Consider the following 19,116-nt stretch of genomic DNA (forward strand, 5'->3'; position numbering starts at 1 on the left):
TTCATATTAGGCAGCACAAACTTCAAACTGTCCTCTCATAATTTCTCTCTCAATTTCCCACGTGAATGGCCATGCATGGCAGCAGCTCCCGAAGTCTCTCGTCCCACTTTCTCAAGCCTCCAAAACATCTTCCCACCCCGATCTATGCACATGTTTTTGCTTCCTCTGCTTCTTTTGCTGCTTTAATTTTTCTCCCGTCAAAACCCCTCTGTTCTTTCTAGTGAAAATAAATCTAGCTTAGCTTTTACAATTCAGTCGCCCAATCATTACCCTCATCTACTTTATGAAGATTTTGCAGGCAACTAAACAATTCCAAATCTAATGGGCTGGAAGAAGAGAAAAGCCAAGGACATCCCTACATTCATAATGTTTATTTCTGACATCTGGAAAGAAAATGTTTGCTTTGTTTAGAGAGATGACAGATTATCAAGGGCAGAAAATCAACACATCATTTGCTAGAAACAGACAGAATGGATTATGAAAGGATCAAGTGGGAAACAAGGCTGCCACGGTAGCAGCAAGTACCCGTGGAGCATTTACTGCATGGTAGGCGGTGTTTGGTTCTGATGACCACGCTAGCAAATGGGAAAGTCATCTCACAGCCCTGAAGAACCATGGAAGATTGGCCATTAGAGAACAGACATGTTATGAATGCACTGTAATAAGGTCTACCTGTCAGATTAATGCGTGAAAAGGGGACCGATGGAGGCAAAGGTGAAAGACAGGAATACCAATAAGGAAACTGAGAAGTGCTCAGGACACATCATGCTGGGCTTTTACGTCTATAAGGCAGAGGGGCTTGTGCAGGCCATTTTAATTTTTTAATTTATTTATTTATTTTTATTTTTTTGACAGGCAGAGTTAGTGAGAGAGACAGAGAGAAAGGTCTTCCTTCCGCTGGTTCACCCCCAAATGGCCGCTATGGCCAGCATGCTGCGCTAATCTGAAGCCAGGAACCAGGTGCTTCTCCTGGTCTCCCATGTGGGTGCAGGGCCCAAGCACTTGGGCCATCCTCCACTGCACTCCCGGGCCACAGCAGAGAGCTGGACTGGAAGAGGAGCAACCGGGCAGAATCTGGCGCCCCAACCAGGACTAGAACCTGGGGTTCCAGCGCCGCAGGCGGAGGATTAGCCTAGTGAGCCGTGGCACCGACGTGCAGGCCATTTTAATGTTAGGTGTTTGCTTAAAGAACATGCAGAGTGAGACAAGAACTAGATCTGAGCACACTCGGGATCCAAGCCAGCTCTTGGCGTGGAGAACTCGCCCCATCTTCCTCTTTCATGATCTCTCTCCCACACTTCGCTTTGTCTGCTCCACCACTCCATGGCCATCCTCTCCTTAGCTTCACATCCAGAGCACAGAAGAAGTCTCTCAGGAATACTCAGCAAATTAAAGGCGTCCTGATCCGCCTCCAGTGCACAAAGAACAGCTGGTGGATCTTTCCCTGACTGGGCTATAACCCAGGAAAGTGAAGAAAATGCAGTTGTGTACAGCTGGTCCCATAATTAATATTTCTCCTGGTAATATGTTCAGAAAGGAGGGTGTAGCCTCTACCGTGAGCAAAAATCAACAAAATTCATGCTATTCTCCACTATGCCATAGCTAGAATTGTAACCTTGAGCAAATTCCTGGTATTCTCCATGCCTTATTTTCTTCATCATTCAAGTGGAGAAAAAAAGTAGCAACATTTATAATTTAACATCCTGCATAGTTACTAGCTTCATTCAGTTAACATGCGGTTTCACTTCTGTGCCACTTCTGGTTAAGTAAGACTAACAATAACTTACATGTGTAATTACAGTTTGCAAGTCAAGTTCACTTCCACTTGACTTACCCCTCACAAGAGCCCCTTCAGGTAGGTAAGACAGATATTTTTGCCTCTATTTTTCTGAAGCCCAGAAAGGTAACACGACTTATGCAGGATGACATAGCTATAAAGTGACAAAGCCAAGATTTGAATTCTCATCTTTCAACCTCAAGGTTTAGGTTTCTTGGTCTCACCAAAGCAAAGGTGAAGGGCAGATCAATGTAGATAACACGATGTTGTCTTCCTTCTCTTCAATTCTTGTTGTCTTTTTTGAAATGCCTCACCTGTGCTTCTGTTTCTAATTTATCCTAAAAGTCTCCATTTGGCTTTTACCAATGAATGGTTTGGTTGTAGAAGTCCCAAATCTGCCCTTGGCATTGACTCTTGCTTCTTGAATTTCAGGGAGACACTCCATCACAGTCACTACTCTCACCTCGGCCGGGAACATTGGTGAGGATGGAATCCTGAGCTGTACTTTTGAACCCGACATCAGACTTTCTGATATTGTGATCCAGTGGCTGAAGGAAGGTGTTGTAGGCTTGGTCCATGAGTTCAAAGAAGGCAAAGATGACCTGTCAGACCAGGATGAGATGTTCCGAGGCCGGACAGCAGTGTTTACAGATCAAGTGATAGTTGGCAATGCCTCTTTGAGGCTGAAAAATGTGCAACTCACAGATGCTGGCACCTACAAGTGTTACATCATCACTTCTAAAGGCAAAGGGAATGCCAACCTTGAGTATAAAACTGGAGGTGAGTTCCTTTCAAGGGAAGGGAAAGAACGTACCGAAAGATATTTGAGGCGAAAGAGCAGGAGTTGCTAATGAAATATGTTGAGTTCATGAAAGACCAGTATCAGGCAAAGACCTTTGCAATTCTGTAAGCAGCCATCTTGCTGTTTATGCCCAGGATCCACTTCAACTCCAAAAGTAGTCTGCCATCATGTTAAGACTTAAAATCTGTTGTTCTAGTTTATTGCCACTTCAAAACTTATGTGTGTGTTCTTCACAGATATTTTACCGAAATAAATGTAGTCTCTTTTATGGTAGCACCTGGTGCTACTAGTAAGGAAAGCCTATCTGGGCTGGAACGTTTCTATGCCAAGGAGGCCCGGGCCCAAGTCTGCAACCAGAATCTCCAGACTCCTGAGTCAATCCAGTGTAATCCATTCCAGGAGAAGTTCCTAGGGAACTGGCCAAAGCAGTCTTGTCCTGTGAACTCATGAATACCTCTCCACCATGAAATCCACCCTTCCTTGCCAACGTAGCTGAACACATGTTTTCTGAATTTACATCTCTTTGTGTAAATTCTATGTATGGAATCTCTGTGGGTGACAGGAGAATGCCATTTGTTTCTTTCTTCTTCTTCTCCCTCTTCACCCTAAATTTATCCACCAGGCCGAAAAATACATAAAATCTGGAAGATTTCACGGGTTCCTAAGAAAATGCTCCATTTCCCTGAGGGATAAGGTTTTTTTGGATCATGGGACCTTCTCTTACTTAGAGAAAGTGATCTGTTGTAGCAATAATATACCTAGAACTTAAATACTTGGAGTTTGTGATTCTGGCCAAAGGGTTGTGATGCATAGCAATAAGCAAATCATTGTTTGTGTCTACAACACAATGGACTTCACACAGATTCCTCCCCAGGGAGGTACTGAGTCACTTCTAATGGTGGGAATGACTGTGATTTTTAAGACCTAGCACTTCAAATGCTATCTTGTCTTATCTGTCTGACCTTGACATCTGCCCTTTTGACTTTTGACCTTGCAGCCTTCAGCATGCCAGAGGTAAATGTGGACTATAATGCCAGTTCAGAGAGCTTGCGATGTGAGGCTCCTCGCTGGTTCCCCCAGCCCACAGTGGTCTGGGCATCCCAAGTGGACCAGGGTGCCAACTTCTCAGAAGTCTCCAACACTAGCTTTGAGCTGAACTCGGAGAATGTGACAATGAAGGTTGTGTCTGTGCTCTACAACGTCACAGTCAACAACACGTACTCCTGTATGATCGAAAATGACATCGCCAAAGCCACCGGGGATATCAAAGTCACAGGTGGGTCCCTCCAGGCTTTTGTGCATGGCTTTATTAAGGGGAGAGAATATCAAGGTCCAGTTCCTTTGAGAAACATGTTATGTCCCAGTACCAGGGCACAAAAACCACAGGAGTCCTCTTCCCTGAGACCTGAGTCACAATTCCAGCTGAGGCTGCATTACCTAAGAGCAGGCCAAGCACAAAACAACATCCATGTCACAAAAGTCAGCCATGGCGATTAGGCTTCATCTCCGGCACCTTCTCACCAACGGGTTTCCTGGAAAGCAGTGTTTAGGATCCCGAGGCTCTGTCTAACTCCCTGGTACGACTTTTGTGTAACAGCGGAGAAATGGTGATTACTTGACATATTTGATATATTCAGTCGCTATACTATATCCTAAGTTTTCCGCCACCATCCCACTGGCTTGGCTCTAACCTGCCTTTGAGGTTTTGAATCTGAAGATTAAAAGTCTGGGCTCTGACTTTATTCAACAATCCTGGAACTGACTTGTGACCCCACTAATACTGGCCCCAGATGAATGTGAATGCTCTACAAGGAGCTGCTTTCCCAGCACTCTGCTGAGAACTGGCTGACAGGGCCACCACCCTAGTTTGCCTACAGTGTGCTACTACACAAAACCTAAGGTTGAGCTAGAGTCAGGAAAATGCATAGACCAAATTCTGACCTTTTTTAAAACAAGATTCATTTTATTTATTTGAAAGACAGAGTTACAGAGAGAGGTAGAGGCAGAGAGAGAGGTCTTCCATCCCCTGGTTCACTCCCCAGATGGCAGCAATGGCCGGAGCTGTGCCGATCCGAAGCCAGGAGCCAGGAGCTTCCTTCAGCTCTCCCATGCAGGTGCAGGGCCCAAGGACTTGGGCCATCTTCTATTGCTTTCCCAGGCCATATCAGAGAGCTGGATCAGAAGTGGAGCAGCCAGGACTCAAACCGGTGCCCATAGGGGATGCCGGCGCTTCAGGCCAGGGTTTTAACCCACTGTGCCACAGTGCGAGCCCCTGAATTGTGACGTTTAAGATCATCTCTCTTGGGGCAAAACTGGATTCAAATTATAGAGGAAGGAATATACAAGAAGAGCTGCTTTCTATATCAAGGTCAGAGCTAGGCAGAAATTATCCTGCACATTCTAAGTGCCCCATACATGTTTGCTGAATTTGACTGAATATATCATATCCTTACCAGCTTATATTTGTAATTTAAAATTATGTGAAAACTTATAGAATGAGAGAATGTATTTATAAACAATATACCTAATAAAGGTTCAATATCCAGAATATATAATGAGCTCCTACACTCAGCAAAACAGTCCAATTTTAAAATGAGCAAGGGACTTGAATAGACATTTTCCTGAAGATAATGCACCAGCATTATCCAAAGGTAATGTAAAAAGCACACGAAAACATGCTCAACATCACTAATCATCAGAAAAATGCAAATCAAGACCACCACAATGGGATATCATTTCACATTCATTAGGATAGTTACTATCAAAAACAAAGCCAAACAAAACCAAGAAAATAACAAGTGTTTGCGAAAATATAGAGAAAGTGGGACCCACATGCACTGTTGATGGGATTCTAAAGCAGGGCAACTGTTATCAAAATAGAATCGGAGGTTCTCAAAAATTAAAAATAGAACTACTCTATAATCTAGCAATCCTACTTCTACATACATATCCAAAAGAATTAAAAGGAGAGTCTCACAGATATTTTCACATCCATGTTGGTAACAGCACTGTTCACAATAGTCAAGAGCTAGAAGCAACCCCAAAATGTACACTGACAGGTTACTGAATAAACAAAATGTGATATATACATAAATACATATGCATAGTATATGCAAAATTATTCAGGCTTTAAAAAGGAAGGAAATCCTGTCACATGCTACAACATGGGTGAACATTTAGGACATTATGCTAAGTGACATAAGCCAATCACAAAAAGCCAGACTCTGTATAAGTCTATGAAAATGAGGCATCCAAAGTAGTCAGAGCCACAGAAATAGAAAATAGAATGGTGGATACCAGGTGGGATGATGAGGATGGAGGCGGACAGAATGGCTGTTTAATTTGCAAGATGAAAACATTCTGGATATTGGTTATGCAACAATGTGAATATACTTAACACTACTGAACTGTATACTTAAAATGGCTTAAGTTATAAATTTAATGTTATGTGTTTTTACTACAATTTTTAAACCATTATATATGGTTTAAAGCACACACACAAGAGATAATCTATTGAGGGACAAATTGGTGACTATCTTGGTTAGGGAGCTCTTAGTTGCCTATAACAGAAAATCAATTCAAGTAAACTGAAAGGGGTATTTATGGAAAAGATACTATATTTCATGAAATCAAAAATACTGACTTCAGAAACAGGTGGAATCAGGAATTTCAATTCCTATGAGTTTGTCTCTAATTTCTACACCACACTCTCTGTACTTGCTTACTCTAGTGTATATGGCAAGATGCGGATGCCAAAGCTCCTAAATTTAAAAAAATGTCTTTCTCTCTGGAGATTCACCAGACTGACCTCAATCCATCAGCCCCAGTCTGCACTCCCAAGAAGGACTTTGATTGGCTCAGTGTGGGTCATATGACCGTACCTAGACCAATGAGGCAGTGTTTGGTGGCGGTCCTGCTTAGTAGAAAAGCGGGGTGGGGGAGTGAACCATTGATCTTTATAACAATGATTGCTGGCAACAGTATCTCAGTCCAGATATTGTTGAAAAGCTCCAAACTGTATATCTAATGCCTAGGAGAAAGGCAATGATTAATGAAATATTATATATGTATATATACTTTTACATACACACACACACACACAGAAATTGAGAACACCTTTTATTCAGTAAATAGATTTTCCCCTTACATTCTAATTCCAAGTGTCTATATTAGGATTAAATACAACTTTTGGAAGCTCAAAATTAAGAAAACAATAAAATTTCTTCTTCTTCTTCTTCTTTTTTTTTTTTACAGGCAGAGTTAGACAGTGAGAGAGAGAGAGACAGAGAGAAAGGTCTTCCTTCCATTGGTTCACCCCCCAAATGGCTGCTACGGCCAGTGCGCTGCGCTGATCCGAAGCCAGGAGCCAGGTGCTTCCTCCTGGTCTCCCATGCAGATGCAGGGCCCAAGCACTTGGGCCATCCTCCACTGCCTTCCTGGGCCACAGCAGAGAGCTGGACTGGAAGAGGGGCAACTGGGACAGAATCCGGCACCCCAACCAGGACTAGAACCAGGGTGCCAATGCCGTAGGCAGAGGATTAGCCTAGTGAACCACGGCGCTGGCCTTAAAATTCCTTCTTGCCATGTAAAAAGTAGGTGCTCCATATGTGGTTTCTTTTTTATTTATTTATTTATTTGTGAAGTTTTTTTTTTAATTTATTTGAGAGACTGAGTTACAGAGAGGTACAGATAGAAAGGTCTTCCATCCACTGGTTCACTCCCCAAATGGCCACAATGGCCAGTGCTAAGCCAATCTGAAGCCAGGAGCCAAGAGCCAGGAGCTTCTTCTGGGTCTTGCACATGCTTGGGCCACCTTCTACTGCTTTCCCAGGCCATAGCAGAGAGCTGGATTGGAATAGGAGCAGCTGGGACAGGAACTGGTGCCCACATGGGATCCCAGTGCCACAAGCAAAGGCGCTTACCCTACAGCACTGCAGTGTGGCCCCTTCTTTTTTTTTTTTTTTTTTCTTCTTTTTTGAAGATTTATTTATTTGTAAGGCAGAGTTACAGAGAGAAAGAGATGGAGACACATACACAGAGAAAGACAGAGGTCTTCCATCTACTGATTCACTCCTGAGATGGCCATGACGGGGCTGGGCCAGGCTGAAGCCAGGAGCCAGGAGCTTCTTCCGGATCTCCCACACGGGTGCAGGGACCCAAGCACTTGGGCCATCCACTGCTTTTCCCAGGCCATCAGCAGGGAACTGAATCGGAAGTGGAGCAACCAGGACACAAACTGGCACCTATATGGTATAACAGTGTTGCAGGTGGTAGCTTTACCCACTATGCCACAATGTCAACACCTCTGCACATATTTTTAAAAAGTTGAATAGGACCATGGGAATCACCTCCTACGTTCTCTGAGTATACTACTAATTCAGGTCATTTTTTTTAAAGTTTCTACTGCATGCCAGGTATGTTCACAATTATCCCCCAGGAGAGACTGATAAGAATCGCACAAATATCCTAAGAAAAGTTTGTCACAGTGTAGACATGGTACCCACTGGAAAAAGCTCATAATCATGATTGTAGAGGATCAGTGGGTTGTGTAGGTAAGACAGAGATCAAGTTGGGTGATAAAGGAGAAGAAAAACTATTTTGATAGACTAGGAAGCCAAGAAGTCAAGAGCCTATGGCAATGTTCAGGGAAGAAATTATGAGTGTATTAATTGGGGCAGCAGCAGTGGGAAAACAGATTACTTGAGCAAAAAAACTGTGTAAGTATTGATGATGTGTTTATATATAAATATGTGTGAAGGTCAATAGAAATAAGTCAAAATGACTGTGATGTTTCTACCCAGGATATTTAGGAGGTTGGAAATGCTACCAGGAAGGAAGTACGCATTTTTCTCTGCTCCTCCAAGTTGTCAGTTTTTCAGGGGTAGAATCTGCCAGGAGGAAAGCTTCCCTACTTCCTTTTCGGCTCCCACTGGGGAAGTCTGGGCTGCAGCCCACTTATAAAGTTTCATCTTTTGTTATCAGATTTTTTTCAGCAAAGTTATATTTTGGTCTCCGCTGCCTTACTTTTTCTGTCCTTGTCTTTAATTGGTTTGGCGCTAAGCTGGGAAAAGAGAGTGCTATTTATTGGACATCTTTGAATCTCAACAGTAGACACTCAAAACAGTTGGTGAATCGTTATGTTTTTAACCAACATATTTAGGGGCAACTGTAAATCCAGAAGTGCGACTCAAGATGGAGTTCAAACCAGGGAAGTAGATTTGGAAATGATCAGGATGGAAGTGATAATCATTAGGCTGAACTGAGATTACTATTGTTTTTATAGCTAATAATCAGTGCTCACTATGTGCCAGCCACTAAACTAAGTGCTTTTCATGCACTTATTAAGCCTTATTTTAAACATCCTATGATGTAGATTATTATTATTTTAGCCCTATTTTATAGATTAAGAAACTGGAGTCAATCACATATTAACTTGCCTAGAGTTACATAACTAGTCAGTGACAGAACCAAAATGAACTAAATGAGATCAGATTGTGTAAGGAGAAAACAGAGTAAAAGAAGAGTAATTTTATGACTTCACTTCTACCTTCCTCTACTTCAAAATGAACACCATTCTTCTTCATTACGGTATAGTGGTGCAATGAAAGCCAGTGACAAAGAACCGGTAAAGGTCACAGCCTGGAGGAAAGATGTGCCTGAAACTAAGACCTGGCCATGGCTGCGTGTCTGGCTCATTCTTCCTTGGCTAACCTCTAACAGCCTCGTTGCTGGTGTAGGTTTGCATTTGGCTGAGTGCTTACCGAAGGGGACCATGGCATGGAACTCCTTTGAAGAAAGGAAGCCAGTCAGAGGAACATGCAGCGAGGGGTACAACAGTGCCTGTGTGGGGAACCCTCGCTCTGGCCTGTTCTTTGCTAGGCAGGCACGTGAAGACGACATCCAGCTTCTCTTACGGGACCTTCAATGTTCTTCCCTCCCTTTACAGACTCCGAGATCAAAAGGCGAAGTAGCCTGCAGCTGCTCAACTCCAGGGCTGCCCCGAGTGTCTCCCCTCGCTCTGCCGTCGGCTGGCTGCTCCTGCCCCTCTCCTCTTACGTGATGCTGAAATAATGTGCCCTGGCCGTACAAAGGCATGCAAAGCCTCTGGGACCACAGGTGAGATGAATCACGAACGGCAGGGGAGACTGGGCCTGGCTGCGCTTGTGTTCCTAACAAGAGTCAGAGAGAAAACAGCGCCGCACAATGCAATGCTTGTGTCCACTGAAACACCTCTTCGTTGACGGAGTCATCAGTGAAGGCAAAAATATCTTATTGAAGAGAAAGAGGAGTTGATCCCTAATTACCCCGAATGCCACTATTACCTACAAAGCATAATGACATAATTACTCACACAAGTGACCTCACCCCCACCGCTCCAGCAGGGCCCCGGGGACGGGAGAGTGGGCAGATGAGTCGCCAACGAGGCCTCCTACGGAGATTTCTCCTTCTCACTGCAGTCCTTGGGTTCCAATTACTGCTAGGACATTTCCTTCGGAATATTCCCCAGCATGTGGAATTTGTGTATGAGCCAGCACTGCCACATGACTCACTGGTTACCCACCAGCCCCGAGGCTCACGGCTCTAGAGCTAATTGTGTGCCTCCTCTGTCCTCCCTGTCATTTATTACCAGCCCCTAGCGCATTTCCCCCTGTCATCTCTCACACTGATCCTAATCCTGTCTCCATTATCTCACACCCAAACTAGTTCTCAAACCTTGTACTCGCTGCTCCCCCTTCCTGTTGCAGGAGATGCGAAGCAAGGTGTTGGGAGGAAAGTCTTCCCCCACTGTTTTCATCACAGGAACCCTTGGCTGTGGAACGTACCCTGACTCTGGGGCACCGCTAGATGGCAGCTACCGTCCTCAGCTCTGCGGTCACAGCCCTCCAACCACTGTGCTTGATGAGCATCCTCCTCCCCGCAAACACCTGCTAGTGCTCCCAGCCTTCCTCCCTCTGCCCCTGCCCCTCCCCGGAAATCTCTACCTCTAGAGCAACCCACACGTACTACTTCCTCTGTCCACTGCAGGAAAGCACGCCCCAGCGCCTGTGCCCCTTTGCTGGGGTCCTTGGATTTGCCATCCCTGTGCCATGCATGTATCATTGAGCTTATGCTCGCTGAGTCATTCTCCATTCTTTATCTAGAGTGTTCAGTCCCCGGGGCAGGCAAAGATCTGACCGGCTTCTTTTCATTCTTCCTCTTGTTCTCCATGCGCTTATCACAATGCAGGGACCGGAGTCAGTTCTTCAGAAGGAAACTCACCAGCTGCCCTCATTTCCCACCCTCCACCACCGCCAGTGCAGGGAGGTTTCCTGAGGACCGTGTCCTTTGGCGATCTTACCATTAGAAGGAACTTTTTTTCCCCCTTGATTTCTCATAGCACTGCAAAAGAGTTTTTAATAACCTACAACTTGACAACAGGACCTACAAAGTACAGCTTATTGTCTACATTTTTCCCCTAAAAGCAATCATTTGCAGCCTTTTTATATAAAAAAAAAAAAAGCCATGACATAGATACACTGGGAGATGTACTGCGAGCCAGTCAGCTGCAGCCCCACCTCCTTCTCTCTAGAACCAGAGGAACAGCCTTCAATCAGATTTTTTTTTTTTTTTTTTTTTTTGGACAGGCAGAGTGGATAGTGAGAGAGAGAGACAGAGAGAAAGGTCTTCCTTTGCAGTTGGTTCACCCTCCAATGGCTGCCACGGCCAGGGCGCTGTGGCCAGCGCACCACGCTGATCCGATGGCAGGAGCCAGGTACTTATCCTGGTCTCCCATGGGGTGCAGGGCCAAGGACTTGGGCCATCCTCCACTGCACTCCCTGGCCACAACAGAGAGCTGGCCTGCAAGAGGGGCAACTGGGACAGAATCTGGCGCCCTGACCGGGACTAGAACCTGGTGTGCCGGCGCCTCAAGGCGGAGGATTAGCCTAGTGAGCCGCGGCGCCGGCCCAAACAGATATTTTTTAAAGATTTATTTGTATTTATTTGAAAGGCAGATTTGTGGGGTGGGAGGAGGGGAGCTCTTCCATTTACTGATTCACTCCCCAAATGGCCACAACAGCCAGGGCTGGGCCAGGCAGAAGCCAGGAGCCAGGAGCCTCTTCTGGGCCTCCCATGTGGGTGCAGGGGCCCAAGTACTTGGGCCATCTTCTGCTGCTTTCCCAAGCGCATTAGCAGGGAGCTGAACAGGAAATGGAGCATCCGGGACTCAAACCGGTACCTATATGGGATGCCAGCATCACAGGTGGTGGCTTACCCCATTATGCCACAACACCGGCCCCTCAGATATTTTTAAACTAAAGACTTGGTCATTATTAGATACACATATTATGACCGACCATGACAGTTTAGGTCACACATACCCTCTTGTTGGGGACTGAAGCAGGAGGCACTCTTCCACCCCTACCAGGGAGCCTGCCCATTCCTCATCTGAGGACCTGTCTCTTCCTGAGAAGTCCCTGGAATGACCTCCCTTAAGGATGGATTCAAGACATGCCCCTTGCCCCAGCAACCCATGGGACTGCGTGGCCTCAATAGGACAACATCAAAATACAGAAAATTAAGCCCATTTCTAAACAAGATACCCACAGGCACAGCGTCAGGGAGGGGCTTGGTTCTCAAACAGAAGTTTGCTGACTGGCTGTAATGGTGTCTTATTGCTGTTATTTTCAGAATCCCAGGAATCTACAGAACAATTTTACCAGATGATATGACCTAGTTTTATATTTCTGCGGGGAAATGAATTCATATCTAGGAGTCTGGAGTGCACAAACAAAAACAGGAAACAAAAAAAGATGTCAAAAGCAACCCAGAGAAGATACCAGTAAGAGCAAAATAAATCTGTCTTCAAAGACATCTATGAAAAATTGGGGAACTAATTCATGTGATCTGGAGGAGTGTGCAGACTGCTGAGTGGCGCACACGTGGACACAGGTGCTCCCGTATCTCAGGGACCTTCCATTGACTTCCGGGGAGTGAGAGATGGGAAAGTGCACCTGCCTTGGCTCTGAATCTTAGTCTCTCGTGCTGTGGTGCTGCTCCGAGGAAGCTCTGGCAAGTTTCGCTCACGATACAACCTCGTCTTGTATTCCACAAACTCAACTGCTGTGTATGCCATGAAGACGCTGCTGGTCAGCTGCCACCGCACCCTCAGAGGTGGGGCCAAAGATCTGCACTTCATTCCGATGCCTTCAAAAGTGTCTTGGCTCCCCCTCCCACCTTATAAACGCCAAAGAATGAAAAATTATTTTAGTGGAAGAAAAGGAGTTGGCTGACAGTGCTTTTCTAAATCATGGGAGCATCTCTTTAAAAACAAACCAATGCCAGTGTATCTGTCAGAGGACTTTCATCTATTAGTGGTCCAGGGAAGGACCTCTCACCTTGCCTACGTGGCATTACGTCATCACGAGGTATGGGGCTTCGACTCCCTGTCCTTCATGGCTCCCATTCTTGACAGCACCTAGAACAGTGAGACTCACCAGGCCCAATTTTGCGTCCCCTCCACCCCTATTCCTCAGGAGACACTTGGCAATGTCTGGAGACGAAGTTTGGGAATCACAACTTGGGAGGTGAGGACACGGTACTACTAGCACCTGGCCAGTGTAGCCCATAGATGCTATTCAGCATCCTACAACGTACAGGACGGCACCCTACCAGAGGGAATTAGCCAGCCCTCGTCAGTCACGCCAAGGTTAGAGACCCTGACTTAGAGTAAAAAGGAGGGAGCAAATACATCTGTTTGCTTCCCAGGATTAGGCACTGGTTTCTGTCTCTTTGGCTGCTGCCTCAGCACAGAGAGCTGGAAGTCTGTGTCAGGCAACCTGGACAGCGTCTTCCAAGGAATTGAACCCACAGGGCCCTGGGAAATTCAAGAGGGGATTATCTTCAGGTTCCTCTCCCTTCCGTCTCCCTGCAAACTGGGTTCTGTGAGAGAGAGAGATGCCGGAATTCCAGCTCAAGGTCTCTTGCTCTGAATTTTGATCTCAGGACCCAGTCTCACCAAAATTCAAATGAAGGCAATCCAGGTATCCTCCTTGAAACACACAGGGACTTCTGAAAGCAGGGCATGAACTAAGGCCTCGTGGAAGAAAGCTTTGATGGAAAAGGACGCTGGTTTCCAGCCCTTCTCCCCCAAAACTCTTCGTGTGTTGACCACTGCCTGCCTGGCACTTGGACTCACCACAACTGTGTTACATTGTGTCACCGAAAACTTGATTTCAGCATTCTGACCGTTCAGGAGAATGATTAAATATACATTTCCTACACTGCTGCCGGCCTGGTTTGTCAAAGAAAGTGAGTGATGTGGACAATGGGTTACATATACCACAGAGAAGTTGTGAAAGATTAGGGCTTATAATTATGGGACAAGTCTTCAGTACACTTTGTGTTGCACAAATGGATAAACGAACGGCAGGGAATGGTGGGAACTGTGAGAACAGCCAGGTGGCTGAGTAGTTTCTCAAGGAAACTCCACCAGATTAATGTCCCCTGGCACATCTCTAGTTAGGAAATAGTGGCACAGGGGACTTGAGGCAGTTAAATGGAAAAATCCACATAGAGAGATGAATTTCTACAGTGTATAGGGAGGAATTACCAAATTCTCAAATCTTTGAGCTAGAAGAACCTCAAAATCATCCTCTCTAGTCCTTTCAGTTGTCAAAAAAAAGACCCGGAGACTCCGGGTAAAGTGACCAGAACGTGACATATGCCAGACATCCAGCAATGCCAAAAAGGCCAAAGCATTTCAGAACCAACAACACATTTGAGGGAACAAACGACGGGACAAAGTCAAGTACAGGCTACCACTTGTCCTAGGTTCATGTGAACTTGGTTTTTAAGTACACAGTGACCTCAATCTGCGCATTGCTGATTAAGGAAAAAGGGGGGAGGCAGGGCGTCATTATTACATAATAAGGCTCTGCCCCGAGGAATATGTAGTGGACTTTGGTTCTGTTGATGACAACTGTAATTCCCAATCCCCCTAAAGCTGATGAAGTCTTCAAATATCCACCTGACTGCTCTTGGATTCTCTACATTGCCGAACTGCCTTCTCCTTCTAAGCTGGGCTAACTTCCTCTTTCACATGCATCATTCCCCCGAGTTCCCATGTGGGCATCACCAGTGAAAATAGAGACCCACAAACAAAAGTGCAACCATTCTCCTTCTCATTTTTCTTTACATTCTACACACTCTCCAAGTCCAAAAGGTTTTCTTTCCCAGTGAAGCTATCTCTGAGTGATCCAAAGTCAATCACACACAATTTGCCACACAATCACACACCGTTATTTTTTTCATTGATGTGCATTTTGACTCCCTTGAAGATGATAACAACATAAGCATGGAAACCCAACCAGTCCTTGGAGATTTGTCTGTGAAAGAAGTCAAGGGGATCCCTAGGAGGACTTGTTTACTGTTGGTTTGCCCTGGGCCATAGCAGCTAAGTCATTGCCTGGAGAGGAGGCTCGGCTGGCAGCACTGCAGGAGCCCCTGGCTGCTAGAAGGCACGGCTGCTGCAGATGATGGCATCGCCTGACTCTTCTCAAAGCCGTAACTTTGACCTTGAGCTTGATCTGAACTCCTCAGTTCAGATGTAATTGCCTGGCCTAAGAGGTATCCTTAGTATTTTCAGTTATAAGGTCCCTTACCCAAAACACTAAACATTACTTCAACTCAGAACTTTCTGGACACTTTGGTCCTATAACCCTTCCCTTAGAACAGCCAAAGAATGATGCTCAGTTAACCTAGCCTGTGTGCCAGCTGTTCATGAGAGACACAGGCCATTTCCTCCCTTTCTAGTCTTCCATATTTGGGGCTATGAAATTTTATGTGCAACCATTCATGTATCATTACAGGGAGAACATTTTTAGGTTCTGAGAGATAAAATTCTAGGGCCTTTTGGTATTTAATATGATTTTGATGAGATGGTTCAGGTAACTATATACTCATCTGACCCAAGTCAGTAGCCCAGGTTTTAGACCTGGGGCAGGTGAGACTGGATGTGGGACAGGGTTCTAGCATACATAGCTGTTTCTAGTGAGAGGTGGCAGGTGCCCCCGGAGGAAGCCAAATCACAGACAGCTAAATGAGGCTCCATGAGAAAAATGATGATAATCTTCCATTCCTCTCACCTTCCCTTTTATCCATTTTCCCCAAATGGCCCAGTCAACACTCCTCTAGGCCTGTGCGTTCTTTATCTTGTTTTCCCACAACTCTCCCAGATGCTTCCTGGCGTCTAGCTGCATGTGAGAAGGCAGTGTATCAAGTACCTTTTTCATTAGCTTACTGCATTGCCCTCCTGTGGAGCTAACGCCTACTCCACTGAGAGAAAGCAGTAAGAGTGAAGGAGAAAGTATCTCAAACATATCAACCTGGTCAGGGAGACTTGGGGTCCCACAGTGTAGACAGCAGTTCTCAGCAGGAAGGTGGGGGTGCTTCCTGATAATGCAGGCGTCCCTAGCTCCAGGCCCCTGCTGGAGTTAAGCATCACTGTCGTCAGTAACGAGAGCTGTGGACAGTAACGCGAGCTGTTTGAAGGGAATGGAACTACTGTGGAAGTCCACTGGTGCAAAGACAGCCTCTTTGAGGGAAGAGACTGAGTGTCCCCTGCGTGCAAAATGTCCTGCTGGCTACCTCTCCCGCTCCATCCTTATCCTACCACAGGGGTATCATTTTGGCTCTTGTACCATCACCATCACCATTTGACAGAAGGCAAAACAGGTTCTGAGAGGTTCCATAACTCACCCAGGATCCTGTAGCCAATCGATTAACCAAACTCAAACCCACACCTGTCTTCACAAGCCACACCATTTCTGGAAGAGTACAAACACATACACGAGTGCTATCTGGGGGCTAACACATTACATGCGTATTGGCTGTGGTTCTATTTGTATTGGCATAGGGGGAGTCACTGGGAGCTTTCAGCTGGTTGCTGATGAAGACCGTCAGCTCCTGCATGGAGGACAGCTCCTCTCCCTGGAGGAGACTGCAATGACCCCTTCCTATGCTCGGGCCTTTCCCGGCTGCTGTGGTTTGGAGATGGTTTGAGTGCATTCCTCACAGGTGCACGTGCTGCAGGTCTGGGCCCCACTGTGGCAGGGGCGGGGGGCAGGTGGAAGCTTAAAGAGGTGGCACCTGGTGGAAGACAATTAGAGAGCAGTGCTGGTTGGTCTTGGGTGAGTCTGTTCCCATGAGAATGTGTGTGTGTGTGTGTTTTTTATATTTTCATTTATTTGACAGGTAGAGTTATAGACAGTGAGAGAGAGAGACAGAGAGAAAGGTCTTCCCTCCGCTGGTTCACCCCCCAAATGGCCGCCACGGCCAGCACGCTGCGCTGATCTGAAGCCAGGAGCCAGGCGCCTCCTCCTGGTCTCCCATGCAGGTGCAAGGGCCCAAGGACTTGGGCCATCCTCCACTGCCCTCCTGGGCCGCAGCAGAGAGCTGGACTGGAAGAGGAGCAACCGGGACTAAAACCGGCGCCCATATGGGATGCTGGTGCCACAGGCGGAGGATTAACCAAGTGAGCCACAGCGCTGGCCCGAGAGTGTGTTGTTATAAAGCGGGGTCTATTCCCTTTCCATTCTCTGCCATGTTGTGATACAGCAGGGGGCCCTCTCGAAGATGCCGGCACTGAGTTCTATGGACCCTCCAGCTGCCAGAATCGTAAATCAAATAAACCTCTCAGTTTTTGTAATTTGCCTAGCCTCGAGTATTCATTCTGTTGCAGCAACAGAAACCAGACTAAGAGCAAAATTGTGAGCTCCTCCTAACGCACTCCTAGGACACCACCTTGTGTTCCTTACGTGTGATGAGCAAGGAACACACACAGTCCGGATCAAGATATGCATGTGTCAGGAAAACACTCGGCTCCATCCAATCCCTCTCCCCACCTCACCCATTTATGAGCCCGAGCACTCCACTTACCTACTTTCAAAGTCAGGCCTGAGCCCCTACTGTGGGCAAAGTCTATATTGGGAAGCCCTGTCTAAATCGTACCTGCTTCATCTGGTAACCATGACGATTAAATACTTCATGGGGGTGGGCGTTTGGCACAGCCGTTAAAATGCCTCTTGGGGCACACATGCCCTGTGTTGGAGTGTCTGGTTAGAGTCCTGGCTCCTCCACTTCTGACCCATCTTCTTGCTGTTGTACACTGTGGGAGGCAGCAAGTGATAGTTCAAGTACCTGGGTCCCTGACACTCACAGGGGAGACCTGGATGGAGTTTTGGGCTCCTGGCTTGGGCCTGGCCCAGTCTTGGCTGATGGCAGGCATTTGTGGAGTGAACCAGCAGGTGGAAGACTTTATCTGTCTTTCTGCCTTTCAAATAAAGGAACAACAAATAAATCATAAAAAGCAGTTATGACACTGCCTGGTTATATTAGTGTGGCAAGACTGCCATCATCAAATGCCACAGATCAGGCAGCTTAAATGATAGAAATTTATTTTCTGAGTTCTGGAGGCTGGGAGTACAAGATCAAGGAGTCAACAGAGTCCTCTGTGTTTTGCAGACAGTTGTGTGTCTGCTGCGTACTCACGAGGTCTTTCTTCTGCACCTGTGTGTGTCTGGGATCTCTCCCCCTTCTTACAAAGACACTGGATTGGGGTCCACAAATATGACTTCATTTAAGCCCAGTGACCTCTGGAGAGGCTGTATCTCCATAGTCACATTCTGAGTTGTTCTGGGGATTAGGAATTCAACCTGCAAATCTGGGGAGATACAATTCAGTCCCTAACACTAGCATGTGTGAAGGAATTGACAAAAATGAGCTATTCTTAAGTACATGGACAGGGCAGACAGGGCAAATGAATATCAAGGAATCACAACAGGAAAGATGCGAACAATTTTGCCTTTTCCTCTGTTTGACCAAGAACAGACGCTTAACGTTTGAACAGTTGGGACACAATGGAAAACCCTGTCCAAATAGCTCACTGATTCGAATGGTGTCAGAGGATACTTGCAACCTAGGGCACAATGACTCAGCAGGTGCATGCTGCTAAGGGGGCTGAATTGCCTAATGGCCTCCCCAAACCACAGGTTACTATTTTAAATGCTACAAAGGACCACAGAGCATGAAAAGACGAAAAATAAAACCAGTGTGGGTCCAATCTTCAAAGAAGGAGAATTGAATCACAGTGGGACTAAATGAAATTGCTGAGTACTAGGACTGCCTCGGGGCTAGACAGGTTACAATCTTTTCTATCCTGGGGCTCTCAGGACAGAATTAGTTTTTCTTTTTTTCTTTTTCTAAAACCCTTAACTTTCTGCAGCCCTTCCTGACTGAAAACATCTGTTGTGCTGGTCAGAGCGCTTAAGGGACACAGGCACACTGTCCTCTGGTGCCATGTAATGCAAACATAGAAGACGGCTTATTTCGGGGAAGACTTACAATCAGTTTAAAGGAGCAGGACAACCCTCTGGGTTCTTGTTTTTGTGCTTGGGTCAGACACAACTGGACTCATCAGGGCCAGGTTTTCCAATAGACAGGTCTCCCCATTGCCTCTCAGTTTTCTGGTATAGAGAGGCCTCCCCAGTCCCATTACAGT

General features: G+C 46.1%; 1 protein-coding gene across 1 annotated transcript in view; it reads left to right on the forward strand.

Annotated features, from left to right (window-relative positions):
- VTCN1 (V-set domain containing T cell activation inhibitor 1) overlaps positions 1-13,841 on the forward strand; it is a 64,558-nt gene extending 50,717 nt beyond the window's left edge. Inside the window, exons 3-6 of the mRNA XM_002715400.6 lie at positions 2,210-2,557; positions 3,577-3,855; positions 9,526-9,695; positions 12,249-13,841. Coding sequence (XP_002715446.3) covers positions 2,210-2,557; positions 3,577-3,855; positions 9,526-9,650 — 752 coding nt within the window. The 3' untranslated portion in view covers positions 9,651-9,695; positions 12,249-13,841. The remainder of the gene's footprint in view (positions 1-2,209; positions 2,558-3,576; positions 3,856-9,525; positions 9,696-12,248) is intronic.
- Positions 13,842-19,116: the final 5,275 nt, after the last annotated feature.

Source organism: Oryctolagus cuniculus, chromosome 7 (assembly GCF_051225735.1).
Source record: "Oryctolagus cuniculus isolate XC-2025 breed Fujian yellow rabbit chromosome 7, ASM5122573v1, whole genome shotgun sequence".
NCBI lineage: Eukaryota > Metazoa > Chordata > Mammalia > Lagomorpha > Leporidae > Oryctolagus > Oryctolagus cuniculus.